This window comes from Ciconia boyciana, chromosome 11, assembly GCF_034638445.1.
Source record: "Ciconia boyciana chromosome 11, ASM3463844v1, whole genome shotgun sequence".
Taxonomy (NCBI): Eukaryota; Metazoa; Chordata; class Aves; order Ciconiiformes; family Ciconiidae; genus Ciconia; species Ciconia boyciana.
Window position 1 is genome coordinate 21,590,198 of NC_132944.1, and position 26,861 is coordinate 21,617,058.

The 26,861-nt window shown below is 47.3% G+C and overlaps 1 protein-coding gene across 1 annotated transcript in view; it reads right to left on the reverse strand.

Annotated features, from left to right (window-relative positions):
* Positions 1-518: 518 nt before the first annotated feature.
* The window catches only part of MGLL (monoglyceride lipase), a 64,208-nt gene continuing 37,865 nt past the window's right edge, over positions 519-26,861 (reverse strand). The window contains exons 3-7 of the mRNA XM_072876143.1: positions 15,801-15,937; positions 14,164-14,274; positions 7,861-7,950; positions 1,630-1,845; positions 519-644 (exon numbers count right to left, since the gene is read on the reverse strand). Of these exons, the coding sequence (XP_072732244.1) occupies positions 519-644; positions 1,630-1,845; positions 7,861-7,950; positions 14,164-14,274; positions 15,801-15,937 (680 nt within the window). The remainder of the gene's footprint in view (positions 645-1,629; positions 1,846-7,860; positions 7,951-14,163; positions 14,275-15,800; positions 15,938-26,861) is intronic.

A 26,861-nucleotide genomic window follows, 5' to 3' on the forward strand; every position in this document is an offset into this window, starting at 1 on the left:
CAGGGAGCTGCCAGCTCCATCTTAGCCTCTCCTCGTTACCCAGCACCTTCGTTACTGCTCTCCTCTCAAGGACCAGGGCTTTTAAGGTACTGGATGGTGGGGACAGGGAAGGGACTGTACGCACCTGGAATCAACACCATGAAGTGGAAGATACTGACTTCTTTAACATACCAAAAATTATTGCAGTATAAATACACCCCTGTCACCCCAGCGAAAGCAGAGAAGGGGAAGCGATGGGGGAAGTTTGGCGGGCGAGGGGCTTTTCAGTAAAGTCACCCGACCTGGAAAGCTTTGACAGCTGCTCCCGCAGCTATCAATTCTTCCCCAGATTAGGGCAACAGCCATTTCCATCAGCAAATAACGCCCCACCCTGTGCCTCTCCCCCCACCCTCCCTTATGCTATGCATGATAAAATATCCCAAGAGTCCCTCCATGTTAGATCTTTTTCAGAGAGACTTCTGTTAAGGAAAGCATCTATTCCCAGAAAACCCCAGTAAGAGCTGCAAAACCAATTGCTCTTAAGTATGGCTGGTTTCCCCAGCTGCTGAGACCTTCTGGCCAATCCATGTCAGTATTTCTGTGAAGACAGAGGTGGAGACCTCAGGCAGCTCTTTGTGGAGGGCATGATAGGCTTCCTCGTACACCTGCAACCAGGGAGAGAGCGGAGATTAGCATAGGGAAAAAAAAATCCACATGAACAAAACAGCCTTCAGTCCCCTCTCGTCAACACCCACAGGTCCAACACGTCCTGCCCACACCTTGTCAGGTTTTTTTTCCTCGATGTGGCAGGTTATGAAATCAAAGAGCTGCCATTGGCGGTGCTGGCCCTCCACGAGCAGGAAGGCATTGGCTTTGCAGCTTGACATCCGCACATCACCCGAGCACCCTGCTGCCCTTTAGGGAGATAATGCATGTCCCAACCCCATGCATTTCTTCCTTCCTATCCCACTAAGAAGGAGGAAATACGTACCGTGCCCTTGGAGATTAAAGGACAAGGGGGGATGTTCCCATCATGCCTCGTGCAATTTTACTCCTTTTATGCCCAGACTATCCAGTTATTTTTCCAATGACAAAAGCTTTCCCTCGCTCTCCCTGTCTCTCTTTCAGGCTCATTCATGTGCTAACAATTGGTTAATCAGCTGTGGCTCTCTCGAAATGAGCAGATGTGAAGTGGCTTTTGTCGTGCGGTGCTTTGGAAAGGGCCCCCTGTACCTTTACGCGCCGGGGCATGAGGTAAGGTTGGTGCTCACACAGTTGGCGTTGTTCAGAAGAGCTTCTGGGGTCAGCCCTTTACCAGCTCATGAGCCTCGGTCTGCTTCTACACCAAGTCGCTTATGTCCAAGAGACCCTCGAGGTTACACAGCCAGCCCTGGGTCTTGAGACCACCCACCACCCCTTGCCGGCAGCCCGGCTGTAGCTGGGGAAAGGCCACCACGCTGCGCAGAGCAGGGCTGCGCTTGGGCTACCTCCTGCTGAAAGGGGCTGTAACCTGCGCAGTCTCACCGACACATCAGCCCTGCTTTGCCTCCCGCTCTCCGGAGCTCCGCAGGCTCCCTACCCCTCGCAGTCACTCATGCTCAGGCCAACACTGACAGGATAATACCCTAAAAATCAAGAAAATAAGATGACCTTGAGTGTTTTGTCCTGACTCTGCACCGTGTCCATCAGTAAATAGGACCCTTTGATATCGCAGAGCTTGTCGGAAGAGCCGTGTAGCACCAGGATGGGCAAAGTCAGCTGGGGCAGAGCTCGCTCAATTCTGGCAATGGCATTCATCAGCTGGATGACGAAGGAGACCTTCAAGCCACCGTGGTAGACCAAGGGATCGGATGTATAAGCCTCCATCTGGCAGGGAGGAAGAGGTAATTTAAGGTTAGCAATATTTCATGCAGAAAAGACAAAGCAGATCAGCCTGGCAGTGAGGAGTCTCTTCCCTTGGCTTGCACGGTCATTTCCTACTCTGTCAGGACATCCTGCCATTAGAGTGAAGGTCAAGATCTTTACTGTGGCTACCCAGAACTGCTCCCACAACCTGGCTTACCCCATGCTGTGTGTTTCTCTCTTATGTCACTAGAAAATATTCAAGCCAAAGCTCTTTCTGCAGGCAAACCACCAGTGTTGGACAAAGACTGTTCCCATGGGGGCACCTGCCTGCATTTTTCTGCTCTTTCATGTCCTTCTGTCACTCTAAGGTGACAGCCTCTTCTGCAGAGTGTTCTTCAGACTGCGTTACTTGAAAGCTGATACCGGCCAGGTCCTTATCCTCTCTGCTGAGGGCTCAGATGCTCTTCTCTTTCATCTTCCCTCTCCGGGGATGAAGGCCGTGACTTACACCTACAGACATCTGACACACCTGACTGCGGAGCACTCCGACGCCGAGGGGTCCTCTCCGGGTGCAAAGCATGCACAGACAAGGCAGCAAATAACGGTATTTGGTGGTAGGCAAAAAATAAAAAAGTCAACAACTTGCTCAGCCAGACTGTGAGAGGATAAAAATATACAAGAGCTGGTGCAGAAAGTTGCTAGGAACGAGTAGTTACCGCAGCAGGCAAATCTACAGTAAATATTTGTATACTGTACATGGAGACGGCCCACACAGCCACTGCCATCTCAATATTTGCCAGAATGCTTTGATTATGGGTTGGTCTCTGGCACAGCCTCCAGTTTCTCCCAACCCTGGCAGATGTTTATAGAAATGATGGTTATTTATAGGTTAGCCGAAAACAGGCTCCTTCTCTCCTCGCAGGCAGTGGGGTCTGTTCAAATTCTCCCTCGCTTTGCAGAAATGTGAGGCTCTCTTGCTGCTGCACGTGCCTGCCCTGAGGGGACCACGGGTGGGAGGTGACCCACGAGGCCACCCCAGGGACGTGTAGCTATGCATAGACGTAGGCACAGACGCGCCCTGTAGCGGGACGGCGTGGCCTGCCTGGTCCCCACCAAGAAGCCAGAAAGGCTTTGAGGTGGATTCTGCATTCATCTCCCTGTGAGATGAGATTATCAGGGTGGCAGAAGGACACTACATGGTGGGGCTTTCCCAGCTGGGGGGATTAATTTACCCCAGGGTGTAAAGCCAGTTTCTCTCCTCATTGCCTCAAATGCGTTGGGGCACAAAGCACTGGAAACAGAGCTGGCAGCGAGGCATGCTGGTGCTCACAAGTCTTTCCCCATCATCTTCTTGCTTCCAGTCCGCACTATCTCCTGCTGCTTGACCCCATGGTTCCTATCCCCGAGTGCAGCAAGGTTCCTATCCTTCCGAGTGGGTGGGAATTTGCGACTATTAGCGGCTGGCACCCTTCGGTCCCAGCCCACGGTGCCAAAGACGGACAAGGGGGTGAGAGCGGTAGAGCCACTCGAACTTGTGCTGGAGTTGGACCAAATGAATTCCAGTTGTTGTAGCGCTCATTTAGGGACGCTTGGATTCAGCAGACGTTTCCAGCATTTGATTAAGGCCGTTGTTGTGTTTTGGCCTCTGCACAAGATCATGGCTCCTCTGGAGTGAGGGGTAGTTTTTGGCAGGGAGACAAAGACAGAGGTCTCTCATCACAGCTCCTAATAGTAAGATCTTATGTAGAGTATCTGCCTTTCAAAGAAGCAAGTGCCCATGCACGCTGAGGGTTTGGAAAACACTGTTCGTAAGAGGCCACTCCAAAGATGAGACTGCGGTTAAGGCAAAAGGATCCGCTCTTAAGACATGCTGAGCACCCTCCGCTCCTGCTAAAGGAAGCAGAGAGGCTGAACAGCGTGTGGTCCTCTCTTGGCTCTGCATGGACCCTCCCAGTGCCCGACCAGCTTGTTGGTGCAGAAACCTCCACCCGTGTCCTCCATCCCCTACACCGCTCAGCCTCTCTGCCTGCCGTACCTTCCCTGCTCTGCAACGTGCTTCAAAAGAGCAAGAAGCTGCCTGTGTTTAGAGAGAAGCATCCTCTCGTGAATGCGCTCATGGAAAAACTTCAGCGTTGACTTCCAAATCACCAACCGCCCGGTGTGGTGTTGCTAGCTCTCCCGTTGACAGCTGGGTGTACCCTGATATTTTCAGCCAAACGCGCTGACTTTTCATCAGCATTCGGAGCAAAACCACCGTGTTGCACTGGCTACTTAGCAACTGGCGTCAGCCTAATCTGGGAGTTACTTGTCTGGATCTATGTCACAGAGCTGTGCTAAAGCAACACAGCTTTGAGATGGGTTTCTTTTTATTTTTTAGGTTGTTTTTTTAATTGAAGGCAACAAATGAGGGACTTTGCAGGCGGGGTGTGGAACCAGGAGGGGTGGGTGGATGGATTGACAGAAGTTCCCTTCCCATGGAGTAAAACGATGTTGATGAATTCGTGTGAGCTGCCCCCTCCCCAGCCCCATAAATGCTAAGAGAACGACCTAATGGGTTTCTTTCTTTCTCTTGTTCTTTTCTGAAGGAACAGGGATTTTTTAGCTACTGAGCAGCCAACAAATATTTTTGTGTAGATGATGGGAGGGGAAAAAATAATAACCCAATCTTAACCCAGATCGATCAGGACTGCAGGGGGAGGATCTGGTTCCCAGTCAATGAACAGGGATCCTTGTCAGAGCTAATGTTCAGAGCATGGGGCGAGTGCAAAGCAGCAGCTTGCTGGGGAAAGCGGGAAAGGTAGGGAATGGGCTGCACATTCTACAGGCTATGAACTGCAAACCCTGCAGCGAGCTCTGGGACAGCGGGGACAAGCGAGTGAGGGTGTCCCCAGGAGAGCCTGCGACTGCTTCCAGCCACCGTCCAGCGAAGGCTCTGCACGGTCCCTCACAACAGCTCTTTTTTTCTCTATGTAATGCTAAAACAGAAGCCACCATCAGGGCTCCTGCTGCATTACGTTCCCCTGCTTAGAGGTCTGTATCTTCCCTTTGCATTTTGCAGAGCAATAAATTCGTTATAAGGTAATTAACAGCCTCATCCTATGTGGACTCTGCAGGAACAAGACTAAAGTCAGTGGGTCGATTCCACTGAATTAAATGACAGCTAAAAAATATTAATGGGGTAAAGAGGTGCCTGCCCCTGTGATGTTATTCCTCCTTGGAATAACAAGACTGGTTTTTTAAGGTTGCTTCTTGCTCTCTTTTGTGTCTCTTGCATTTGATATAGCAAGCAGATCAAACAAACATCTCCATACCATCCTGTGTTTCAGTCCCTACACCCTGAGGACAGCCTGCTGGGAACACAAACTATCAGGAAATTCTTGGATGCTGTCCCAAAAATATTTCTAGAGAATAGAAAGTTGGTCTGGCAGGAGAATATGTTTAACATATAAATAATGGATGTTTCCAGCACATTGTGTGCTTTGAAGCTGCGCGTCTTGAGTCCAAAAGGAGGGTGGAGTGTGTGTTAGCGGCAGCCAGAGGACTGAGATGCTGTGTTGTCTTCGGTAAGTGCCTGCAGCCGCAAATCCTGTGTTTGAAGATGGTCGGGAAAGCGCTTTACATCGCAATCCACAGCTGCTATGTCAGCTGCGCGTTCACTTGCAGGTGTGCAGGCAGCACAGCAAGGACGGGCTTGTTGTCCCATTTTGAAGACTACTCCATTATAAGCAGACTCTAATGAAGCACACCTACATTTTTATCCACTGCAAAAGGCTTCCCCTTGCTCCACGGAAAGGGCAGAGGAAAAACAACAACGCTCAAAGGAAGCTCTTGAGACTTGGAGCATCATAGAGCAGTGGGAGCAGCAGCAAATATTCGGGTAGAAAGACAACACAATAGCATTTATTATAAACTATGTCGAGCGGTTGCTGTGGTCATTCCTAACATCACCCCAACATGGAAATGCTCTGTCAATACTGTGCACCAAAGAAGGGAGCCCACTGACACTCTTCTAAACACGTTATCGTTCGGGATGTCCCCACATCAGCACGTTTCTGCTGTAAAGCTATTTAGTGCAGCACTAGCATCTCCCAGCAGAGGATCCCACTGTCGGAGGCGGGCGTATTTAAAACTGCTACCCCTAAGGAGCAGCTGCGGCACAGAGTTCAAGTGCCGCACAACAAATCAGTGCAGAAGCAGGCAAAGACCCACGTGTCCCAGCCACGCTCACTGTTCAGGTAGGGGGTAACACTCTCAAATTCCTCTCCTCCTCCGGAGCACTGATTGCTTTTGTCCTCTAAATACAAATGCAGAAGTGAAAACTTCCCTTCGTGTGATTTTAGTGAATTAGCTCTCTAATTTAACCCTTTTCTCTGAGTTATATGCAACAAGTGATGGCAGCTGAAGGTAATTAAGAACAGGTTTGACTGGAATCAGCTTTCTTCCCAAGTATATATTTTGCGCAGCCTCGTATGGTACTTAAGAACATACATCATATGGTGCATCAGTGGATGCAGATGAACTGGCTCCATGCTCGTCCTGACAGTTTCCTAGGACCTACTTTGTCTTCTTTTTCTCAGCTCCTTGAACCTCTCCGCCTTCAGCCCAGTGAAATGTTATGCTCTGTTCACAGATAAGTAAACTGAAAGTCAGTTTTTTGGTCAAATGATTGTCAGTTCCACTTTAATTTGGTCAAATGAAAGTCAGTTTTTTGATCAAATGACCAAAAAACTCTTTGGCAGAGCCAAGAAACAACCCTAAACAGCCTGTGGCTATTCTGGGAGACTCTTTGCTTTCCAGTTTACTGAATGGGTGAGTCAAAGAGGTGGGATATGCTGAGACTGAATGCATTGCACTCACACGGCCACTGACGCTGTCTTTGCTCCTGATCCTTTCAGCTTCAATTCCAATGCCGGCCAAGCTGCCTCCCCAGAGGAAGGCAATCTATTAACTTCTACTTAAGATACGAACCATTGCATGAACGGCAGGAAAAATGACAGCATCTGTCAGTGAGACGCGAGCTGACACGGGAGCCCAGGAACAACTGACCACCACACCAGCGAAGCTCTCCTGCTTTTGACGCACCCTTGGGTGCCATCTTCTATCATTCAAATTGATTTCTGAAATGCACCAAGTTCTGGGTCCAGCCAAAGCATCTTTGTTCCCTTACAGTTCGTGTCTCCCTCCTTTCTCTCCTCCCACAACAGCGAGAAGGAAAAAACCTCGTTACATGTTGTTGCAGCAGTTGCAATGATATCTGGTTTTGCCGGTGATGGCATGAACAGGCTGCAACAGTTATTGCTAGGAGTGGGAATGAATGGGAGAAGAGTCCCAAGGGATGGTGACACTACAGAAATTTCACCCTGGAACAGCTCCATGCACGGTCGCAGTGGTGGAGCTGGAATTGGGTGGTTACAACGGCTGCTTCAATTGCAGCTCGTTTAAGTATTATTCTTGGGCACAGAAAGAATACATCCTTTGTTCGGAAAGGCTGTAGCAGAGCCAGCGTGTAATCCAGGAGACCTTGTAGCAAGGTCTTTGGGGCAGGCATGCTCTTCTCCTCTGTTTGAATGCATTCAGCACAACACCATCCTGATTTGCAAGCAGGAAAACAAATCTCCAGGACTGTTAGGTTTTGCACGGTTTCACTGCAAAGAGCAGGGGTGGAAAAGTTGACTTTAGCAGTGTGTTTGCAACCTCTGTGAGTTGTTTTTGTCACCGTAACGAGCGGTGGTGGTGCAGCAGAGGCAAAGACGGTTCCCATGTGCTTTCCACCGCAACCATAACAGGTCTCTGGTATGTCTTGTACCCAGAGCGGCTGCGGGTGCAAGATGCACCAAAGGGATGACAGCTGATTTCCCCCAGTTTTCCGCTATGTGCAGTCAGTTCCACTGACTTCAGAGATGTTTCACCTTTTACACCAGCATAGATCTTGCCCTCGTGATTTAGCAAAACACTTTTTTTTTTTTAAAGAGAAATGGCAGGACTGGGACGAGATACCGACTATGCAGTGACTTTAAATGGCATTAAGGTTCTCACCTCTTTCTTGTTCCGGGAAATTGCATTTGGATCTATCGATCCCAGTGACAGGTTTGGGAGAACAAAGTTGAGCACTTTCGCTGCAAAAACCTGTGGGAGAGGAAAGCAAGCAGTTAAAGAGCTAGGTAGAGCAAGAGAGACAACACAGAGGGCCAAATCCTGAGCTGATGGGAATCAGCATGGAAGTTAAATAGTTGAGAAATGTCAACTGACATTAGAGAAAGATCTGTCCTATATTTAAAACATTTCTCTTAAAGAGGAGTGTTTAAACTGCTCCCGGGATCAGGGAGTGGGTGTGCTAGTCTGAAATGCCGTCAGCTGCCTGGCCACGTGCAACATCACAACTTCGTTGTACTTTGCCTTTTTCTCATTCTCAAGTTAATTTCTAAAAAGGCCTGAGTTAAGCACTTTGATAGGAAAAAGCCATTTCCAGCCCTCGGAAGGGCTGGGTTTTGCTGTTTTACTGCCCTTTCCTTGCTGCCATAGCTTTGATTTCAGGCTGCAGTGCGTAAGTGATGTTTGGTGCAATTTGCAGTAGTTGCCTAGGCTGCACTCTTTTTGATAAGCATATTCTCCAGGGAACCTGTAAATAAACAACCGCAAAATGTGCATGCAGTGGCTAAGGAAATCCATTGCTCACTTCTCTCCTGGGAACGACACACAAAAGCATTCAGCAGCCCAGGCTCGAAACCGCTGGCAGAAGAAAGGGTAACATCTTTCATTTCAAGAGCACTACAAGCATGTTGATACCAGAGTTCTGCTCTGATCTTTGATAGCTGTCTTTAATTAAGTAATCACCACTTAAGTCAGAAAACATGCAATTAGTGTTTGTCGGTCTGTTTTGTGGCCCTTTCATGTTCACAGCTAACACTTGCAGGTAGGCTGTCACCTGTTTCTGCTGATACGTAATCACTTCTGAAGCGCTCCCTGACATTTCAGGTCTCAGAGGATACGTGACAGAGTAATTACGATATTAGAGGAATAACACAAGGTTGAAGGCAAAGTCATCCAGGAGTGAAAGGCAGTAAAGACTCACAGCAGTTTTGAGAACACGTGTGTACCTTGGGGTGGATATGACTGGGAACCGGTGCCGCTGTCTACCAGTATATTGAGCCCCTCACTGGCTATGACGTTGTGTCAGCAAAATTAATTTCTACTGAGGTCTCCGGAGTTAGACTAGTAAAATAACATATCCGCACCGATGTGGGTATAAGTTTATGATGCAAACAAGCAGGAATGGGGTTTTCTTTGTTTTGTGTTAACTCCAGGCAGTGACGATTTGAGGAATGCATCTTCATGAATCCTAGGCAAGGTTATGGGCTCGGTGCGCTGACAATGCCGTAACAGTTTTGCTTCTCTGAAACCACTTACGATGACCCAGATATATGCCAAGTAACTTTAGGTACCCAGCTGAGATGTTTAACTTAGAACAAGTGTAATTGTCCCAGGTATTCTTTACAGAGTATGAGGAGTGAGAGAAACACCTCCCAGAACACCTCTAAGATCCGAATAATGGTCTGGGAGTGCCTGTCTCCAAAGATTATCACAACAACTAAGGCAATTAGGCTGCCCTAAAATTGGAGCCCAAGTTAAGAGCTAGGGTGAGTTCTTATGCCTAAAGACTGCTTATGCAAGAGGAAATACCTTGGCATGAGAGGCTAGCTGATGCTCTCTCAATATCCATTTAGAGTATTGGCCACAAGATCCATATGTTGGTATTAAGGCCACAGATATTTAGGTCCAAGATGACACATCATAAAAGAGTAAAAGGTGGCAGGGTTTTTGGAAGATGGGGGCTTTGCTTACTTTAAAATTTGGCTGAAGAAGGAAGTTAGCTGACATGCATACTCTCAAATTCCAAAAGAAGACGTGAGTTTGATGGGGATTCTGCTCTGTGTCTGCTTGGTACGTGCGTGAATATTTATATTCCCAAGGATCTGCAACAGGGATTTTGCAGAAGGAGCATAAATTTGAATCTTCGTCTCATAAGAGCAACAATACACCAGCCTAACGATACGCTGAAGGCGGGGAAGGTGTGACAAGGAAAGGAGAACTACATATATGCTCTTTCTCAGGCTCTTCCTTGTTGGCGACAGGCTAGACAGGCTTTTGTCAGATTCAGTATGGCCATTTTTCTGTTCGAATGATATATGCTTATCATTCCAACCTCACTGCCTACTGATGACCTCGCCTCCGTGACGTGCTTTGGAAATGTTCTTGAAGTTTTTGCGCGTATCTGGGGTTTTGCCAAACTGAGTCACAAGCTGACTGCTAAACTGTCACAGAGACGGGGCTGGCTTCTGACCACAAGTATAGCAGCACGTCCTGGGTTGGTGATACCAGTGAAGTCATTTCTGGTGTTCAGCTGTACAAGAGAAGCACCAGGCCCTGTACATAGATGTGTCAGATGTACTTACACACACATGCGTATACTCCCTCTTGTGCATAAAATCTCTTATTTAGGCACAGCCAGAACTAACCTTGGTCTATAGGACTGATTGCGAAAGGACTCTGCCACCAACCTTCAAAGGGTCTTCACATCTGCAGGAAATGCTCCAGTCCCTCCAACACGTAGTGCACCCTCAAAATTCAGACGTAATTTTGATGGCTCTTGCAGGCAAGGTCACGGACAGAAAAATCAAGTTTGATGTTATAACAAAAAATTCAGAAGGTTCCCCTGGGCCCTCACTGATTTTGCGAGCACTGTGATAGACTTTGTGACATGCCCGACTTGAATTAAAAGCCATGTTGTTGAAGTGCTGGCTATATGTGATACCTGAAAGTTTATCTCCCTGTTGGTTCAAAATGGCAATGATGTCGGTTCTTGAGGGAATAGCTCCCAATGATCAAGAACGGTTAATGGAATGATGGGGATCTTACTGGTTGGGCTGAGGATGACACTACAGAGCAGCGGTTATTAGAGCTGCTCAAGGCCACTGCAGGTGCATGAAATACTACTGCTGTTCGAATCCAGCCCTTCCCTCTCCATGACAAAGATCTCAGAATAAGATTGCAATAGGTGGCTGAACGTTGCCTCTTGACTGGAAGAGTAACTTAAATCTGATTTCATGGGTTTTGCATTAGTTAAACTATATGGGTGCTTCGCAGCGTAGGCACTTTTCTTCTGAATGGAGCAATCCCTGTTCCCTGCACACCTCGATGTGCTTATTTCTCTCTCCCATGAACTCTGCTTGACAAACCGCTTGTGTGAATGCCCTTTAGTTCATTTCAGCTACAAAAGAACTGGATTAACAAAAATGTGGTGCTTGAACTGGTTAAGCTGACTAGTTAACTGGCTCATTCAGCTAGTTAGCTGGCTCATTTGACTGAGCTGAAAAGTCTCTGGAAGCTCATCACTACAGAGACCAGGTTGAGAGCAACTGAACAGTGTTATCAGGGAGACATTATATCAGGGGTCTGATTTGATATGATATGATCAAGGAGATATCAGATATGGTGTCTCCATACCTAGATACCAAGCCACGTTATATATGTTTGTCTGAACCTGATGACTAACATCTCTGCTAAACTGGACGGACCAGAGCAAAGCCAAAATAAGAGTTTTTAATATAATACTTTCTTCCAGTTGGACTATATCTTTAAAAACAGTCCTTTGCACTGTTACTGGGTGCAGATTCAGCCTGAATGACTGGGAGACCCTCAGATACTGGAACAACGTGATGTCCAGTTGGGTTGGAAAGCAACAGATCAGCAAGAGGCCAAATGGAAAACACAAAAAGCAAAGAGAGAATCTTGTGTAGTTAGTCTTTAAGTCACAGGCTGAGGGTTAGCATAGGATTAATCATTAGGGAGTATTTCCTAAGGGGTTGTCCTGCCCACCCAATTTCAAAGCATTCAATAGCAGAAATGTAGTGGGAGATACTCTTTTACCCTTACTCTGCTCTTTGCCAGCATATGTGACTCCTGTCTCTTTGCATCCTTCGAAATTTTGAAGATTTAGAACCGAATTTTGTCCAGATCAGTTGAGAAGAAAAGGGGGAAGGCAGTAAGATCCCTCCCTCTTCACTGGATTTGCAACAAGTAGGTCGATGCTGCTATCAGGACACAGGATTTATAGGGCATTGAGGAAACCGTGTTTCTGCAAAGAGCAGAATTTGATTTTCCTGCACGTAGTCTGCAAATGCGCTGCATTTCTGCTGCTGCCGGGGCTGGTTCAGCAGCGAGGGAAGGTATTTCTAACACAGACTGAAGGACGCAGTGTGTAATCTGGCCCACTGTTATTGTTGCCTTGAGCCCTCGTTTGTTTAGGCCAAGGTAAATTCTGGCTCAGTTGGAAATTTCCCCAGCAAAGGGATGAATGCAGTGGTCCTTGGGAAATGGCCCAGGGCCGACAAGTCATACCGGTTCCAAAGCCTTTATGCCTCAGAGGCACAAACACCAATGAAATGTTCTTTGGCTCTCAGAGGAAAAAAAAGCACAGAAGTGTTTTCAGCTCAGCTTTATGGGAAAACATGGCTTACGCAGGAATACTCTGCCTGTTTGCACTCCTTCCTCTTGAAAACACCTTTTCAACTCCAGGACTGATTTCAACTAAATTTGACAGAGCAGAGATATTTCAGGAATAATTAATTTTTTATCAGTTTTGAGATGCAACAATAGATTTGAAAGAGAGAGAAACTCACTGTGCACTTCTATTACTGCATGCAAGAGACTCTCTAGGAAAGAGAGCGTATAAACACCTCCAAAATACTTCAGTTAGAGATTAGGATTTCCTACTGAAACAAAGCAACAATCTGGTACAGATCTGCAAGAAACCAGACTACAGCAGTACTAGTTCCCACAGAACTCGTGAGTCCTTATTTCAGAAAGGGTTTAGCATCTAGCAAAGGTATAGCTCTAGAAGAAGGAACAACCTTTCCGTATTTTCCTTGACTCAACTGGAAATAGAAGGCTGACAGTGTCTCTCAGATTCAGACTCCATACCTTTTTTTTTTCCTTAATATTTATTCTTTTTCCCTTTCCAAAGTAAGAAAAAACAGGGGCACTGGTGCTCATGGGCCCCTTATGCTGAGTCAGGCAGAGCCTCTCCTGTGAAGAATCAGCTACCAGCCTCCTCAAAGCACCTTTTGCTGCTCTGACTCTTATTTAAATAAGTTTTCCTGGACTGGACGAGTTCAGGATTTACTCCCCCTCTGAAAAGCAGGCGGACTGTGGGGGAGGCACTTAGAAGGAAAATATTGACTGGCATGCAGGTGGTGCAGATCTCAGCAGGGTTTTGCATTTTAAGGCTAGAGGTCTTAATGCGCTTCCTTCAGCGGCAGAGTGAGGTGATTAAAAAGCACCCTTTGGTGCTTGTAATGATTTGTGGGGTCAGTAGATGGCTTTGGCTACAGCAGAAGGTGCAACAGGATTATACTGAAAGCTGAGGCAATCTGCTTCCTTTCTCTTAGAGGAAAAAAAGCCAGGAGAAATAGCTTAGACGTAGATTAAAACAAGAAGCTAGTCCTAAGAGAAGAGTCTAGGGAGAAAGGATAAAGGAACGAGTCCTGTGGGAATGAGATGTTCTGTCATTCCTGCTGGCTTTGCTGGTCCTTCCCTTTGCTTCCAGCTTCTTTTAGGATTGTTGTTTATTCTTTTAAAAATTCAGACAGGAGGGGAGAGCTGGGGGTCAGCTGCCTTGCAGTGCCTCCCTGGGGAAGGGCAGAGTGGGCAGTGGAAATTTGGATCAGAAATAGCTCTGGAAGGGAGATGTGAACGGAATGGGGGGTAAAGCCTAAACGCAAACAGAAGGAGATGGTCTGGACAAGTACCAGCCTCGGTACCAAGCCAAATGTGACGCTGCTGGGGCAATGATGCTTTAGCTGGAAGCCTTCTTTGAGGCTCATGAAGGATTCCTGGGACTCAAGAGCTCTAGTTTTGTTTAGAAGTTGGTCATCCCCCAAACGCCAAAAATAACCCTGGCCTGACTTAGCCAGCAGCCTGTGTTGCAACTATACCAGACTCTGCATGAGTCAGGAAGAAAACTGTAGGAGAGGAAGGGAAAGGACGGCACTGTGTGGGCTGCCGCAGGGTGCGGTGAAAAAAGCACAGTCTGCTACCACCTCCCGAGGTAGCGTCGTTCTCCGACTCTCATTTAAATAAGCTTTTCTGGACGAGTTCAGGATTCACTTCCCCTCTGGGAAGTAGGTGGGACTGTGGGGGAGGCACTTAGAAGCGAAGTATTGACTGGCATCCAGGTGGCACAGATCTCGGCAGGGTTTTGCATTTTAGGGCTAGAGGTCTTAACCCGTTTCCTTCAGCGGAAGAGCGAGGTGACTAGGTGCAACGCGGGTTTGCTCTTACCTTGATGGGAGTGGCGACTTCTGGGCTGGCTACCACTAAAGGAGAGATTAACAGCATGCCTGAAAACTCGCTGGGTCTCTCACTAGCTGTCAGAATGGAGATGGCTCCTCCCTGCAATGCAAAATAACAGCCCACAGCTTAATACAGGTGTCAACATCTCGTTTATATAGCAATCCTGTTACTGGAAGGGTTTTAGTCCAAACAAGCAAATTATTTCTGCCCCAGGGAGAGTGCAGTGTGGGCAGCGTGGAAGGCTGGAAGAGTCGGGGCACTGGAAGTGTCTGGGTTTTGTGAGGGAGAAGAGACCTGGTTTCTGCCCTCATGCCGTAAACCCTCACGTCACACTGAACTCAGCTCTCCATGCAATGTCCGTCTGCTCCCTAGGATGCCTTGTGTCCTCCTCGGTTAAAAGGACTAAGAAGAAAATGTCTGAAGTGGTAGTTCAGGTGGGACTTGAAAAATAAGTTGAGGCTCTATCAGCGTGGCAGACTGGGGCTGCAGCGGGAAGATGCCGTGAAGCCGGGCTCGCTCTGTGCTTGTGGCACTGGTAACCTGGGCAACACAACGCTGCCATCCGGCACGCGAAAATCTTCGCTAATTACTGGAAGTTAAATATTCTCCTCTTCAGTGTCCCCAGCCCTTCCAGCCCCGCAGCGCTGTGCCCAGGGCCTGACAGCAAACACCCAGCCCGTGGTTTAGAGCCGAACGCCAGCCAGGCTGAGCCCTCCCGCGTGAGGACAGTGGCTGATGGCGTGAGGGGTCGGGGACAGAAGGGACCTGGCTGGCTTGCTTGGGAAAGTTTGCAGAGGATTAGTTGCCAAGGGAAATATTTGGTGAACTTCCACGCTGCCGGAGAAGCAGGGGCTTGTTAAATGGAGCAGCAGCGAGAAGCATCTCAAAGACCTCACTGGGAAATCAGGTCCTTGTTACAGCAGCTTTGGAGCGCAGCAAGCACTTCAGAGCATGCCATGCCTTCTTATGCAAGAACACTTGTTTATCTGAGCATGGCCTGAATCCCAAAGTACTTATCCATTTTCGTCTGCTCCGGGAAGGCAGGGAGAGCAGATCAATGACATCAGTGGGAATATTGCTAGCTTGAATAAAGGGATTTGGCCCGTGCTGTCAGAATCAGACTTCAGATCTGTTCACCAAATCAGTGCCTTTGTTTTTGCAGCCCTAATCCCTGGTACATTTTCCTGTTAGGTTATTTAACAGAATGAGGCTACAGGGTATTTTCATGCTTCATCCCCTAGCTGCTCACAAAGCTTTGGAGGGCTTAACCTCCTGGTTACTGGTTAAAATGAAAGGAGAAACCCGGTGCTGCAGGGAGGTGGTGGGACTTATCATGTACCCGGTGTGAATGAATCGTCCTATTAAAAAATAGGCCCATTGTTGCAAATGGCACTAATTAGGGCCATGATCTGGGTAGAAAAGTTAAGGACTGACTATACTCAAGACCGATCTCGTGGGGTGAGGCACGCTGGCAGCTCAGGCAGTGAATGAAGCAGAAGGTAAGGTTGCTTGTAGTTTTGTTTTTGCTGCTGCGGGCTGAGTTATTTCCTGCCATCCACAAGAGTACCACCATGCTGCGGCACGTGTCCTGGGTGCTGCCGGGAGGGGTAGGGGATGGTGCTTACCATGGAGTGCCCCAGAATGAGAATGGGCAGCTCGGGGTGCTCTTTCTTCATGAGATCAATGTGCTGCAAGCTGTCCCTGATGAAGACGTGGAAGTCTGAGACAACCATACGATCACCCTCGCTCTGCCCATGGCCAACTGTAGGGGAAAAGGAGACCGTGCATCTAAGTCATTCGAAGCCATGGTTGCAATCAAGAAAGGCTTTAGCAGAAACACGCCTGTTAGACTGTTACTGTCCTAACTTGACCTTCTCCTGTAGTCATCTCTCAACAGAAAGAGTGCTGCCGAAATACAAATGAAGCTGCACAGAACAATTTTAAAAGTGCCATACCGTCCAGGATCTGGTTAAAAAAATTTTATGTTCCCCTGTGTTTCCACCTGCTCTTCAAAACTGAGACTACCGATCTAATCTCTTGCAGCCTTCAACACCAGGGTGAGGAGGGCAGAAGGGCTGTCTCGCCTTGCTGTAGGGATGGCAGGTCACTGCATCCTGGGAAACCAGCTTTTGCCCCAGGGATCATAGCTGCTGGGATCTGATGGCTCACGGTACTGAGCCAACTTCTGTGTAGAGTCTTGGCAAGAAACAGAAAAGTTCTGAAGACTAGATATGGTCGCTATAAACTTAATGGGCCACAGACACAGCCTTTTCCAGTGCCTGGGTGTGCATGAGCTTTGCAGAGTCCTGCCTTTTCTCACTGCTACCCTGGAGCACTGGGTGGGCTGGAAGCCCTCCTGCTATGAGGTGAAGCTCTCTCAGCAGAGGCGGCCAAGCGATGGCGGTTGCAGCAGCCTGCAATGGAAAGTATCGAGCGGCGTGCTCCTCCTAAACAAGTGTTCACGCAAACTGTACTGCACCTGGAGGCCGTTAGCTCATTCTGTATCTGGAATTATCCTGTCTGATCAAAGGGAGGGGAAAGACTAAAACGGGAGATGGTGAGTTGCTATGGGAACAGTGGCATCCCTGGCAGAGGTGCAGCCAGCAGCACCACAAAGACAACCCCAGGCAATTTTGGGCTTGCAAAGCCTTGAAATGGATACCACCTTGGGGAAGGAGTTTGCGTGTTTACCTGACCACACGTACACGTTATTATCTATCACAACTAGGATTCTTCCTTAAAAACAGTCTTCTTGCTTGTTTCTGTTCCGTGCAGGTTGTTATGGAAAACCGTGAAGGGGACAACACATCCCATCCATATGGGATGGGGTATAGGGAGTCTCAAACCCCACCTCCCTCCTGCTGTGTGCCTCCTTAGGCCTTGCCCAGTGGTCAGTTAGGCATACTTAAAGGCACAAAGAGGCAATGACTTGTCAAAGGATGTGAAGTGCCTGATAATTGTTTGTATGCTGGATGCTACCCCTTCTAGTGATCAGCATTGCCTTCCCAGCTGGAAAGGTAAAGGCTTTTCAGTTAGATCTGCTGGCAATAGTCATACCAGAAGAAATCAGTATGTCTAAACTTAATTTTCTTGCAAGCCATGCAAAAAATCACCTTCCAAATTAGGCAGAAGTTCTAATAAAAAGCTGGACTAAATACACTCCATCTAAGGAAAACTGAACCCCAAACTTGCTCTTCTTTTGTCCTGCCAGGTGCTCTCCAGAGCTGGGTCTCTTGGCAGCGAACGCTACAATCAGCCATGCTGTCTGCCAGATAAACCCATAGATGTCATGCTGGTCAATTATAAATAACATATTACCGGCTCTGCTTTCCAGGCACACTCTCCCGTGCCTGCCAAAGTATGATATAGCGAGCATTCTCCGTGGCTCAGTGACCAGAAACAAATCGACGAGCCAACTAAAATACAAGTTGCAATAACCTACAGAAGTGAAGCCATGTGTGTGGCTAGTGGTTCTATTAACTTTAAACTGATTTTTATTACAGATGGAAAGTGAGCTTTTCCCAACTTCTATACATGTCCAGTCCACTCAGTTTGTGGACCTCAAATGCGTTATCTGCCTAATATTTAAACTTCACATTTAGCAAGTTAATGTGAGTTGAATAGCCCAGAGAGAGAGCAAAATTTTCTCTTAGCAGAGCTCTGCACTTCCACTTCTTTTTTCGCCAGTGCTGCTTGCACTTGCTTCTAGTATCTCTTTCTCTACAGTGTCCCTGTAAGACAGCTGAGCAAGCAGAAATAGCAAGCCCTTGTGGCCCAGGTCATTTACGGGCCATAAATGGGCCATTACTCTCTGTTGTGGGGCTGTGAGGCTTTGCTCTATTTTTGGATGAGACAGAGGCAGGTCTGGAAAGGCTCCTTGGTTCTCAGCGTGGAGAAAATCCCCTGGTCCTACCACATAACAATGATACTGCTCCTAACAGAGTGTGGAAGCCAAGAAATACCTGTGCAACAGCTGTGCCAAGCATCTCATTGGATTTCTGCAGGGTTTGGGGTTTTTTATTAATAACTTCATGAACCCACCTTTTCACCCTGCTTTTAACTACTAAACTACTGCTCCCCGCTCACATGGCACAGAGCAATGCTTGAGGAGCAGTTTGTCTGCATGTACGGTAAAGGAAGGCCACGCAAGTCTTTGCTTTGGTGCTATCCCTGCCCCTTGTGCAAGGTTAGCCGGCTGGCATTGCTAGGTTGTGTTATTTTACTGTTTTTCTCTCTTCCCCTCCAAGAAACCAAACTCACTCCACCAGAGAATTAGTTTATTGCAAGTTTGAATCTCCCAATTGAGAAAGCTTCAGGGTGAGGAACTAAGACCTCTTCTATTAGATGGAAGACGTGCACAACCAAACATGAACTCAGTCAAGAATACTGACATGTTTTTCTCTGATCTTTTGCCTTTAGAGCTATTAAGAATGAAAGGTCAGGTTCATCCTTGATGTCAAGCTATTTGCTTTGGGTTTTGCTGGGAATGAGTCTGATGTCGTGATTCCACGGTGCCAGTGGCAAGATACTGGGTGCAGGAGGAAGGGAACTGCCTGCATCTGGGAATTGGAACTAACCAGAGGCTGCTCCGCACTCAAGTGACACAACAGCCAAGGGAAACAACAGAGAAGTGTCATGAGAATCACAGCACCGTGAGTTCCTCATCACAACGCTCCCTCTGGGGCTCCTGGTTTCAACGGGGCAATGTGAGGTTATAACCATGAGATGCTCATCTGCAAAGAGCCGCGGTTGCCAGTGCGCATCCACATGACACACGTAGTTTTCAAAAACTGTCGAACAGGTTTCACATCTATCTGGCTTCACATCCAGCTTGCGTGGCTCACTGCTAGTATCGTGTACGTGCAGTGGCTCAGTGAGTGAACGTTTCAGGTTGCGTGTACTGAGATAATTGTGGGCACCCTTTCCTAGATGCGAGCCTTTCAAAACAAGAATCCAAACCACATCTTTTCGAATTGCAAATCTAGTATTAGGAGGTCTAAGCCTCCATTTCCAACCAAACACACCACTGCAAAATAACATACTTTGCTCAAACAAAGTTTGAACAAAAGCTGCAGTGATCTGGCCCAACATGTAACCGCTATTAAGTTCTGCCCTCTGTATTTTCTGCATGAGCTTGCTCAGAGTGCAGCTCTACCACCGTAGCGACAAGAACAGTAACTCATGATCAGTCAATCCTGTTGGAAAGCATGACTGCAGAGCATGATTTCACCTATGATTACAGATCCTCCAAAGCTACACGCCTCTCTGGATGGAAGAATACTGACTGGCTGCACAGGAAGACAAAGCTGAAGGTTCCGTGATGAAATATTTGAGGGTGTGAGGGCTCTGGGGAGTGTGTTATCATCATGTACGTATCGCTCTGCCTGCATAATGGATCCTGTGACCCTGCAAATGCATACTTCTACAAGTCCCTACATTCCTCAAATCCCATATCCTCTTGTGCTGTGGGGCTTGCTTTTGAAAACCACCCCAAAGCAGCCAGAATCTTCAGCTGGCATTGGTTCACACGCCTCAAAAAATGTTACATCCTGGTCAGATTGGAGATATGCTGAAAAGAATGTAAATAAAAAGCACAGTGCAGCTCGACACTCCCTTCCCGTCAGTAAGAGCCAAATGGGAACTGCCTGAAGAAAGGAGCAGCCCAGCTCTGGGCTTGCTGGGCAGATTGGTGCAGACGGGAGCCGTGATGGGTGCTCCGCCCGCCGCTCTGCCGTAGCCATGGCTTGCTGGGGATTAATTCCCAGCTTGATGCTTGTTTGCTGGGGCTGTGGGGCCACATCACAGCTGAAGAAATCCATCCTTAAGTACACTAAATAAGACCAACAGAGCATTAGGCAAAGAGGAGAGCCTGGCAGTGCCCGTCTCCGCACACCCTAGGGCACGTTAGCACCGAGCCCCCAGGCACTGAGGGATGGATGAGCGCGGCAGCACACCTTGTCCACCCTCAGATATTTGCGCAATTTTTGTTCTAAACACCAACTTGTATATAAGCCAGATGCTATGCATACTTCTTTCTCTTTCCTAGTGCCAAACCCTCCTGACGAAGGCACAGCCCAACCCTGCACGCTCAGGTATGGACTGAATCACTCTTCAGAGCTTCAGCAGGGACGTTTTGCTACAGAAGATGAGGTGACAGGGGAAATGCAGGGTCAGATGTTGACTTCAGCTACGCTGCTGTAAATTTACCGATTTCAGTGGTGTTCCTTAAAGTTTACAGTCATGGGAGAGCACAAATTATGGGCTATGTTGTTTTTTCAGCCTTTGCTCCCTATTTATTATGGAAAAACCATAAAACAGAGATAGAAGACATGAGAAATCTGCCTGGGGAGCAGTAATTCTCCAGGCAGAATCTGGATCTTGACTTTTCACATATTTTGACGTTTCCAACTTTGGGGGAAAGGGGACGGTTTGGATCCATTTTTATTGTAGCGAGGAGATCATCACAGGCATCTGTGGGGTGAAATGCTCTCCCTAACCAACTGATGGTAGAAACAATCAGCAGGAATGCAGGGCTTGACTCCTGCCTCGGGATCCATCACGCCCTCTGTTTGTTTTCCTCACTAGATACGTAACTCCAAGATTTTGAAGTGGGAGAACCAAGAACAGGGAGAATTAGGAGTTGGTCAGGCACTCCAGGCTTACCGCTCCCTGAGCATAAATACATTTGGAATTGCAACGGCACTAACACAGGAGCACCAGGAGTTTTCAGAAGTAGTTAAAGGTGAGAACTGCCACCACTGCAAATCAATGATTCACCAGCCGCAGCTGAGGAGCCGCTCCTGTAGCACAGAGTCCCACATCGAAAGGACACTTCTTAATTATGTCAGAGCGGGCCGTCCGCAAGGCTCGGTACCGTTGTGTCCAATGTAATAAGCTGGAGCATGGGTGCAATTCAATTCCCAAAGGAGCCACTGGAGGCCAGAAAAGGCGATTTTTACTGCTTCAGCGCTGGCTCCGCAGTAGCAGCAGGCTGCAGCACCTTACAGCGCAGGCAGCGGTGTGCAGAGGAAGGATTTTTGTTCCAGCCCACACCAAGCTCAGGCTGAAGACCCTCGTCTTTCACTGCCTCCTTCATCAGTAAGCTTGCTGGAGTCTGACAAGTCCATTTGAAGCAAATGCCTAAACGCCTTTTGGAAAAGGAGGTATTTACATGACTATTATGCGTTTCTTAGCTTTCTGAAAGATTTATTTTATTTCTGAAGGCCTCTACCTCTGTTTTCTGCCCCAAATTGGAGACGGGATGGGCTCCTCACTGGTGCTGGATGCTGCAGCATGCGGGAAGGTGAGCCCAGCTACCCCCTCCCCCCCTTTTTTGCTCTCACTCCCCAGAAGCTGATGCTGCTGGGGAGAGACATGACAATAGTATGTCCTCCCTGCTGCTAAATTGTCTAGGTTAGGAAGAAAAAAGATAATTAATAGATCTCATAGATGCTTTCACTCTGCAGGTGGCCCACGCGGAGGAGCAATGCTGGGTCTCGAGCCCGCGGGAGGGAGATGCCAGTGACAGAAATTTGGATGGCTCTTCTGGTGCGCAAGGTGCAAATGTGCCAACCTAATCCATCTCCCGCGACCTTCCTGAGCTTGTGGCAGCTTGCTCAGGTGGGCACCTCACCGTGGGGGTCCACAACCTGCCCTGCAATCCCACTGCTATGGGAAGGGACCACTTCAGTACCTCATTTTAATATCCAACCCCCATAGACTGGGAGAGAGCAAGCCTTGCCTGCTTCTGCTTTCCTCTGCCCCATATGAAATGCATTCAGAATTGGAGGTAAAACTTATACTTAAAGCACAAGATGAAGCAGATATACAGTCTTCAGGAGTGTTTCAGTTTTGGACGTCAGGGCAGCAGTTAATTAAGTGGTGTCACAAGGCATTACGGCTGATGCCTGTATTTATGAGATCTACTGAAACTCGCCTGAGCAAGGACTGCTTTTTTTTTGCACTTGCACAGCACCCAGCACCGCAGGGCATCATCACAGACCTTGGTCCAAGGTACTGCAAGATCTAAAAGTAATAATTAACTCTAATCCCAGACTGTAAAGCAGCACAGTTTTGCAGAGGAGGAGATGGGAGAAAGCACATAGGTGGAGAACGTGGGTGAGACAATACACAAGACGACACTAATAATGGGTTTACATGGCAAATGTGGTGTGAAGCCTTGATTTTGTGCTTGGGTGTTGTTTTAAGGTTTAACGAAAAAAAAAATTAATGAACTAGTAAACACTTCAAATTGTCATAACAGTTCACTACTGAAAAAACCATACTTGTTTTGTAACGAATCAAGTACACATCCTTTTCATCAAGTGAGCAAAGCTCATTAATTAAACATACTGGATTTCAAAGCTCTCAATGTTTAATTATTTGTTTAACAAGCAGTACATCTAATCCACCATTCAGACACACAAACAACTAAAAACAACAGGAAGACGCTTCAAAGGAGGACAATCAACATCTGGCAAAGTCAACAGACTGTGCCTGTATTGTCAGTAACATGTAAAGCAAATGTTCCACTCGCAGAACAAATACACACAGGAAGCACCTCCGAGTTTATCCTGCAGATTCCTACTCAACAAAGCGGCTTCCTTGCCCTGAGAACAGACTTATCACAGCAAGGGAGCCTGTTCTGGTTTTATCTCCCCTTATTCCATTCCCCAACCAAATGGAGTCTGATGCACGGAAGGCATTCAGCAGTGTCTGCCCTCCATGCGTACGTACTCTTCATTTTGCGTGCAGGTGGAGAGCAAAGGCAGGACAGAGACACCGGAGCTAGGTGAGAAGCAGGGTGAGCTGTCCTAGGCTTTGCCATGCCACCTTGACTCCGATCAAGTTGCCACCTCGGTCAGCTGCTGTGCTGCACTGTATTTTGTAGCTCAACCTTGGAGGTGAGCTTTTCAATGTCCATCGGCCCGAGCCTTAGCTGCGCACCATCTCGCTCATCCTCTCCCACAGCTCTGGCTTCCACAAGAAGAAAAAGCCGTGCTTAGGCTGGAAGGGAGCTGTGGAGTGCTCCAGCTAAGCCTGTGGTCTGCACCATCAGCAGACAGGACTATGGGGAACAGTGCAGAGTAAACCTTCTCTGCAGTATTTCCAAGCTTTACACTGTGAATATTTAATACAAGCCTAAGGCCCTTCCAGGAGAACTACTTCCACATCAGATGGAACCATTAGGAACTAAAAGGAGAGGGTTCCCTCACACCACTGCTTCCATCTTTACATTCCTCGAGGATCTGAAATATAGCTCAACACATGCTTATCCTTCGTAACTTTTGTCCACTCTTCTCTGGCTGGGTAGTCCTCAGCATCCCTTCTTTCACGCCACCTGTACAGATACAGTGCGTACACTGGGTTTCCCGTGACAATAGGCACATTATAAAACCATTCGATATGGTACGCAACAGAAGTATCTCTCCACCCTTGATGTTTTATGTATGGAGCATCTACCTAAGAATTACAGATGGATTCTGCCTCTCTCTTACCAAAAGGGAGTCTTGTCCTGGACACACAAGTCCGTCAGCTTCCCTATTCCTTCTCAAGTTTAAGAAAATCATTTTTCTTTCAGCATTTGCTGGATAGTTTTTATTCACTTGCCTCACACAAAGAGTGCAGCAAACTGAAAGCCTTCTCCTCCCACATCAGAGACACATTTGCAGAGCTGAGATATTTTTAGAATAGTGCACACAGAGTTATATTGTTTGTTGTCTTGGCTAGGAAAAAAAAAAAGAAACAGGCAATTTTCTATACTAAAATTATTTGTGCCTTATTGCCGGGGAGCAGGGAACTAGTCGTCTTGCTGAAGCCTTTTAAAGTTTCTGTATTCCAGAGATGACAAACAAAATGACCTGGTACATATCAGAGCGGTCGTTAAGTCTGTCTGACAAGGCAAACTGTTTCTGTCAATGTTAAGAGCCAATTCATCTCTAATGGATACAAGCACGGTTCTTTTGGCTTTAGAAGACTTGCCCATTTCTTATGCTGCTGCTGAATTTGGCTCTGAATTACAGTTCCTTAAAAGTCTTCCTGGAACACTATGATGTTGCTCATGAAAACATGCTGAAAAAAAGTGTTTGTTTTGCAAAATAATGAGCTCTTCATAGGCTGCATTTACAAACAGCAGTCACCGTGGCCAGAGGAGAAACGTAAGCGTCTCCTGGGGCGTCATGTAACGAAAGGGGGCAAGACAGGATGAAAAGCTGCACATACCATAGTCACTTCCCAAGCTGCTGGGATTAGGGTAGCTTTGTCCTTCCTATCACCAAATCAGTATGCTGCTGCTGAGCGGCTCCTGGAAGCTAAGGCCCATGAGAAAGGAATATGGAGCCCGGTTCCTTCTCCACAAAGCTCACACACAACAGTATTCCCCTTTCTTCCTCAGCAATGCCACCTCCCAGGCCAGCCCTCAAGAATATTAAAGCAAAAGCCAGCTGAAGGGAACGCCCTTCTCTACCAGGCTACTGGGATCAACGATGTGAAAATGCTGCACAAAGCCGGCGTAGATGGTTGAGCAGCTGTTGAGTTCCTCTGCGAAAGAGTTTCTTTTGGTGATGGGTGAAGCGATTCCTATCTAATCTCTTTTCCCGTGGGATGAAAATCACAATATAAATGTAAGATATATAATCAGTGAGACACAACTTACGGTGCCTCTAAGGAGTCTTCTAATCCGGCACTAAGTGATTTTATTCAAGGCCCTATAATATTTTTTAACTGTTATTCTTGCAGTGTTGCACTGAGATTGTGCCCTCTTTCATGAGGAGCCGATAATTTCCTGAAGTATAGTTGAGGTGACTTTATTTAGCATCAGAGTTGGTCTTCAAAGACTTATTCTGGTGCGGCATAGAACCAGCATCAGTGCTCAGATACTGCAGAAAAAATTGCATGGACTTTGCTGGAGTTAATCCAGGGTCTCACTAGTTCACTTGACCTATATGCTGCTGATCTTTTAAGAACAGAGCAGGGCCTCTTTTCTGCTCTCCACATATGACTTAAGATACCACTAATGGTAGCTAGAGTTTCTCACTCGCTGGAAGAGGAGAGCAGCCAAGGACAATGTCCCTGCTATTTTAATTTAGCTTTAAAAACATATATATAATTTTCTTCTCTTGTTTTAGTACCATAAAATCCAAAAAAAGGGTGCAAACTTTATTTTTTCCCAGATGAAAACAAGGATGAAAGTCCACTTGCATTAACTTTCTGATCCAAGTTCCAACTTTCAGACAGCTGGGGCACCAATTCAAAATGTCAGGGTTTTCAATGAAAAAGCCAGCGCTGGAGTGGAACTGCACACTCCCCTTCCCCTTCCCCGCCCATTTATTCCAAAGCACGGCTGGCATGTGGGTTGGCTCTCCAACACGCACACGCTATTAAGTCCTAAATGACAGCTTGTTTAACTAGAAAACATTTCCATTTTTTCCTTAACAAAGGCCATTCTTTTCTTGCTCTTCTATTTGCTTAAAGACGGTTTCATTTGCCCTGCCCGAGAGTTTGCACAACCCGCCTGATTGTTCCCCTCCGAATAGCGCTGCAAGTTAATGACCCACCTCTTGATCTCTGAGCAGGGAGCCTTGCCCCGCACACTGCCGCACGATCACGCGAGCTAGTTACATTGCAAAATCCATACGTGTGGCTTGAATATTTTTATGCTTGAGAAAACAATCGAAGCAATTCATCTCAGGAAAGACAGTCCTAATTCTTCCCTGCTAACAGTAGATTAGGCATCAAGAAGAAAAGAAGATGAAAGCTGGATCGTGTCACAACTGCCTCCATGCTGTTGACGAATGTCTTGGGGGACAGGCACAGCTTCCTTTCAAGCTCTCTTCAAAAGGTTCCCCTCCACGCAGACCACCCATTGGGAACCCACAGCAATAACAAAAAAAAGAATTTAAAAGAGCCATTTTCCACCCAATTTATTTACATGTTAAAATAAACTCGAGTTCCCATATAGAGCAAGGGCTCCCGGTGGGTTCTGTTTAGTCTGTGAGATTCTTGGCGCTGGAGTACAGCATTTCTCTATTCCAAAGCAATCTTGGCACAGATTTTTTGGTTATATAACTTTTTTAGCAACCGGCAAATGAATAATAATAATGCTTCTAAAAAGTGGGAATCATGTTCTAAGACACCAGCAAGGTGTTTCACCAATTAATCTGCCAAAAGGTCATTAGCAAACCAGAGCTCCCAAACTCCTGCATTCAAGGTCAGTTCTCCCCACGGGTTGCACTTCCAGTTCTCAACCAACCCGTCCGAAGGGAGCTTTCCCACAGAGTTAAAGAGATTTTTCGCTTTTTGCTTCGCTCCTTTGCATTGCCACATGGCAGTGCCACCCTCATTAGAGTGGATTTGTCCCTGTTCCTCACAAGGCATGAAGGAAATACCGCTCTTCCAGAGCTGACAGCTTTTTATACCCACTTTGCACAAGCTCAATGAGTGAGCAGCAGGTGGATTATTTGAAATAAGGGTAGGCGCTTTTTTGTTTGTTTTTTTAACAGGGTACATCCGCACAGAGCTGTAGCTCGCTCAAACCCTACCAGACCTGACCGGAACCTGCTTTTCCCAGCAGCACAATTAAGAAAAAACCCTTCTGATTAAGCAGGTCTGGCAGGGAGCATTCCTAGGTGGGACAACCCTGCCCAGCGTGCCAGAGCAGAGTCCCACGGCTGCCAGCTGGCTCATGG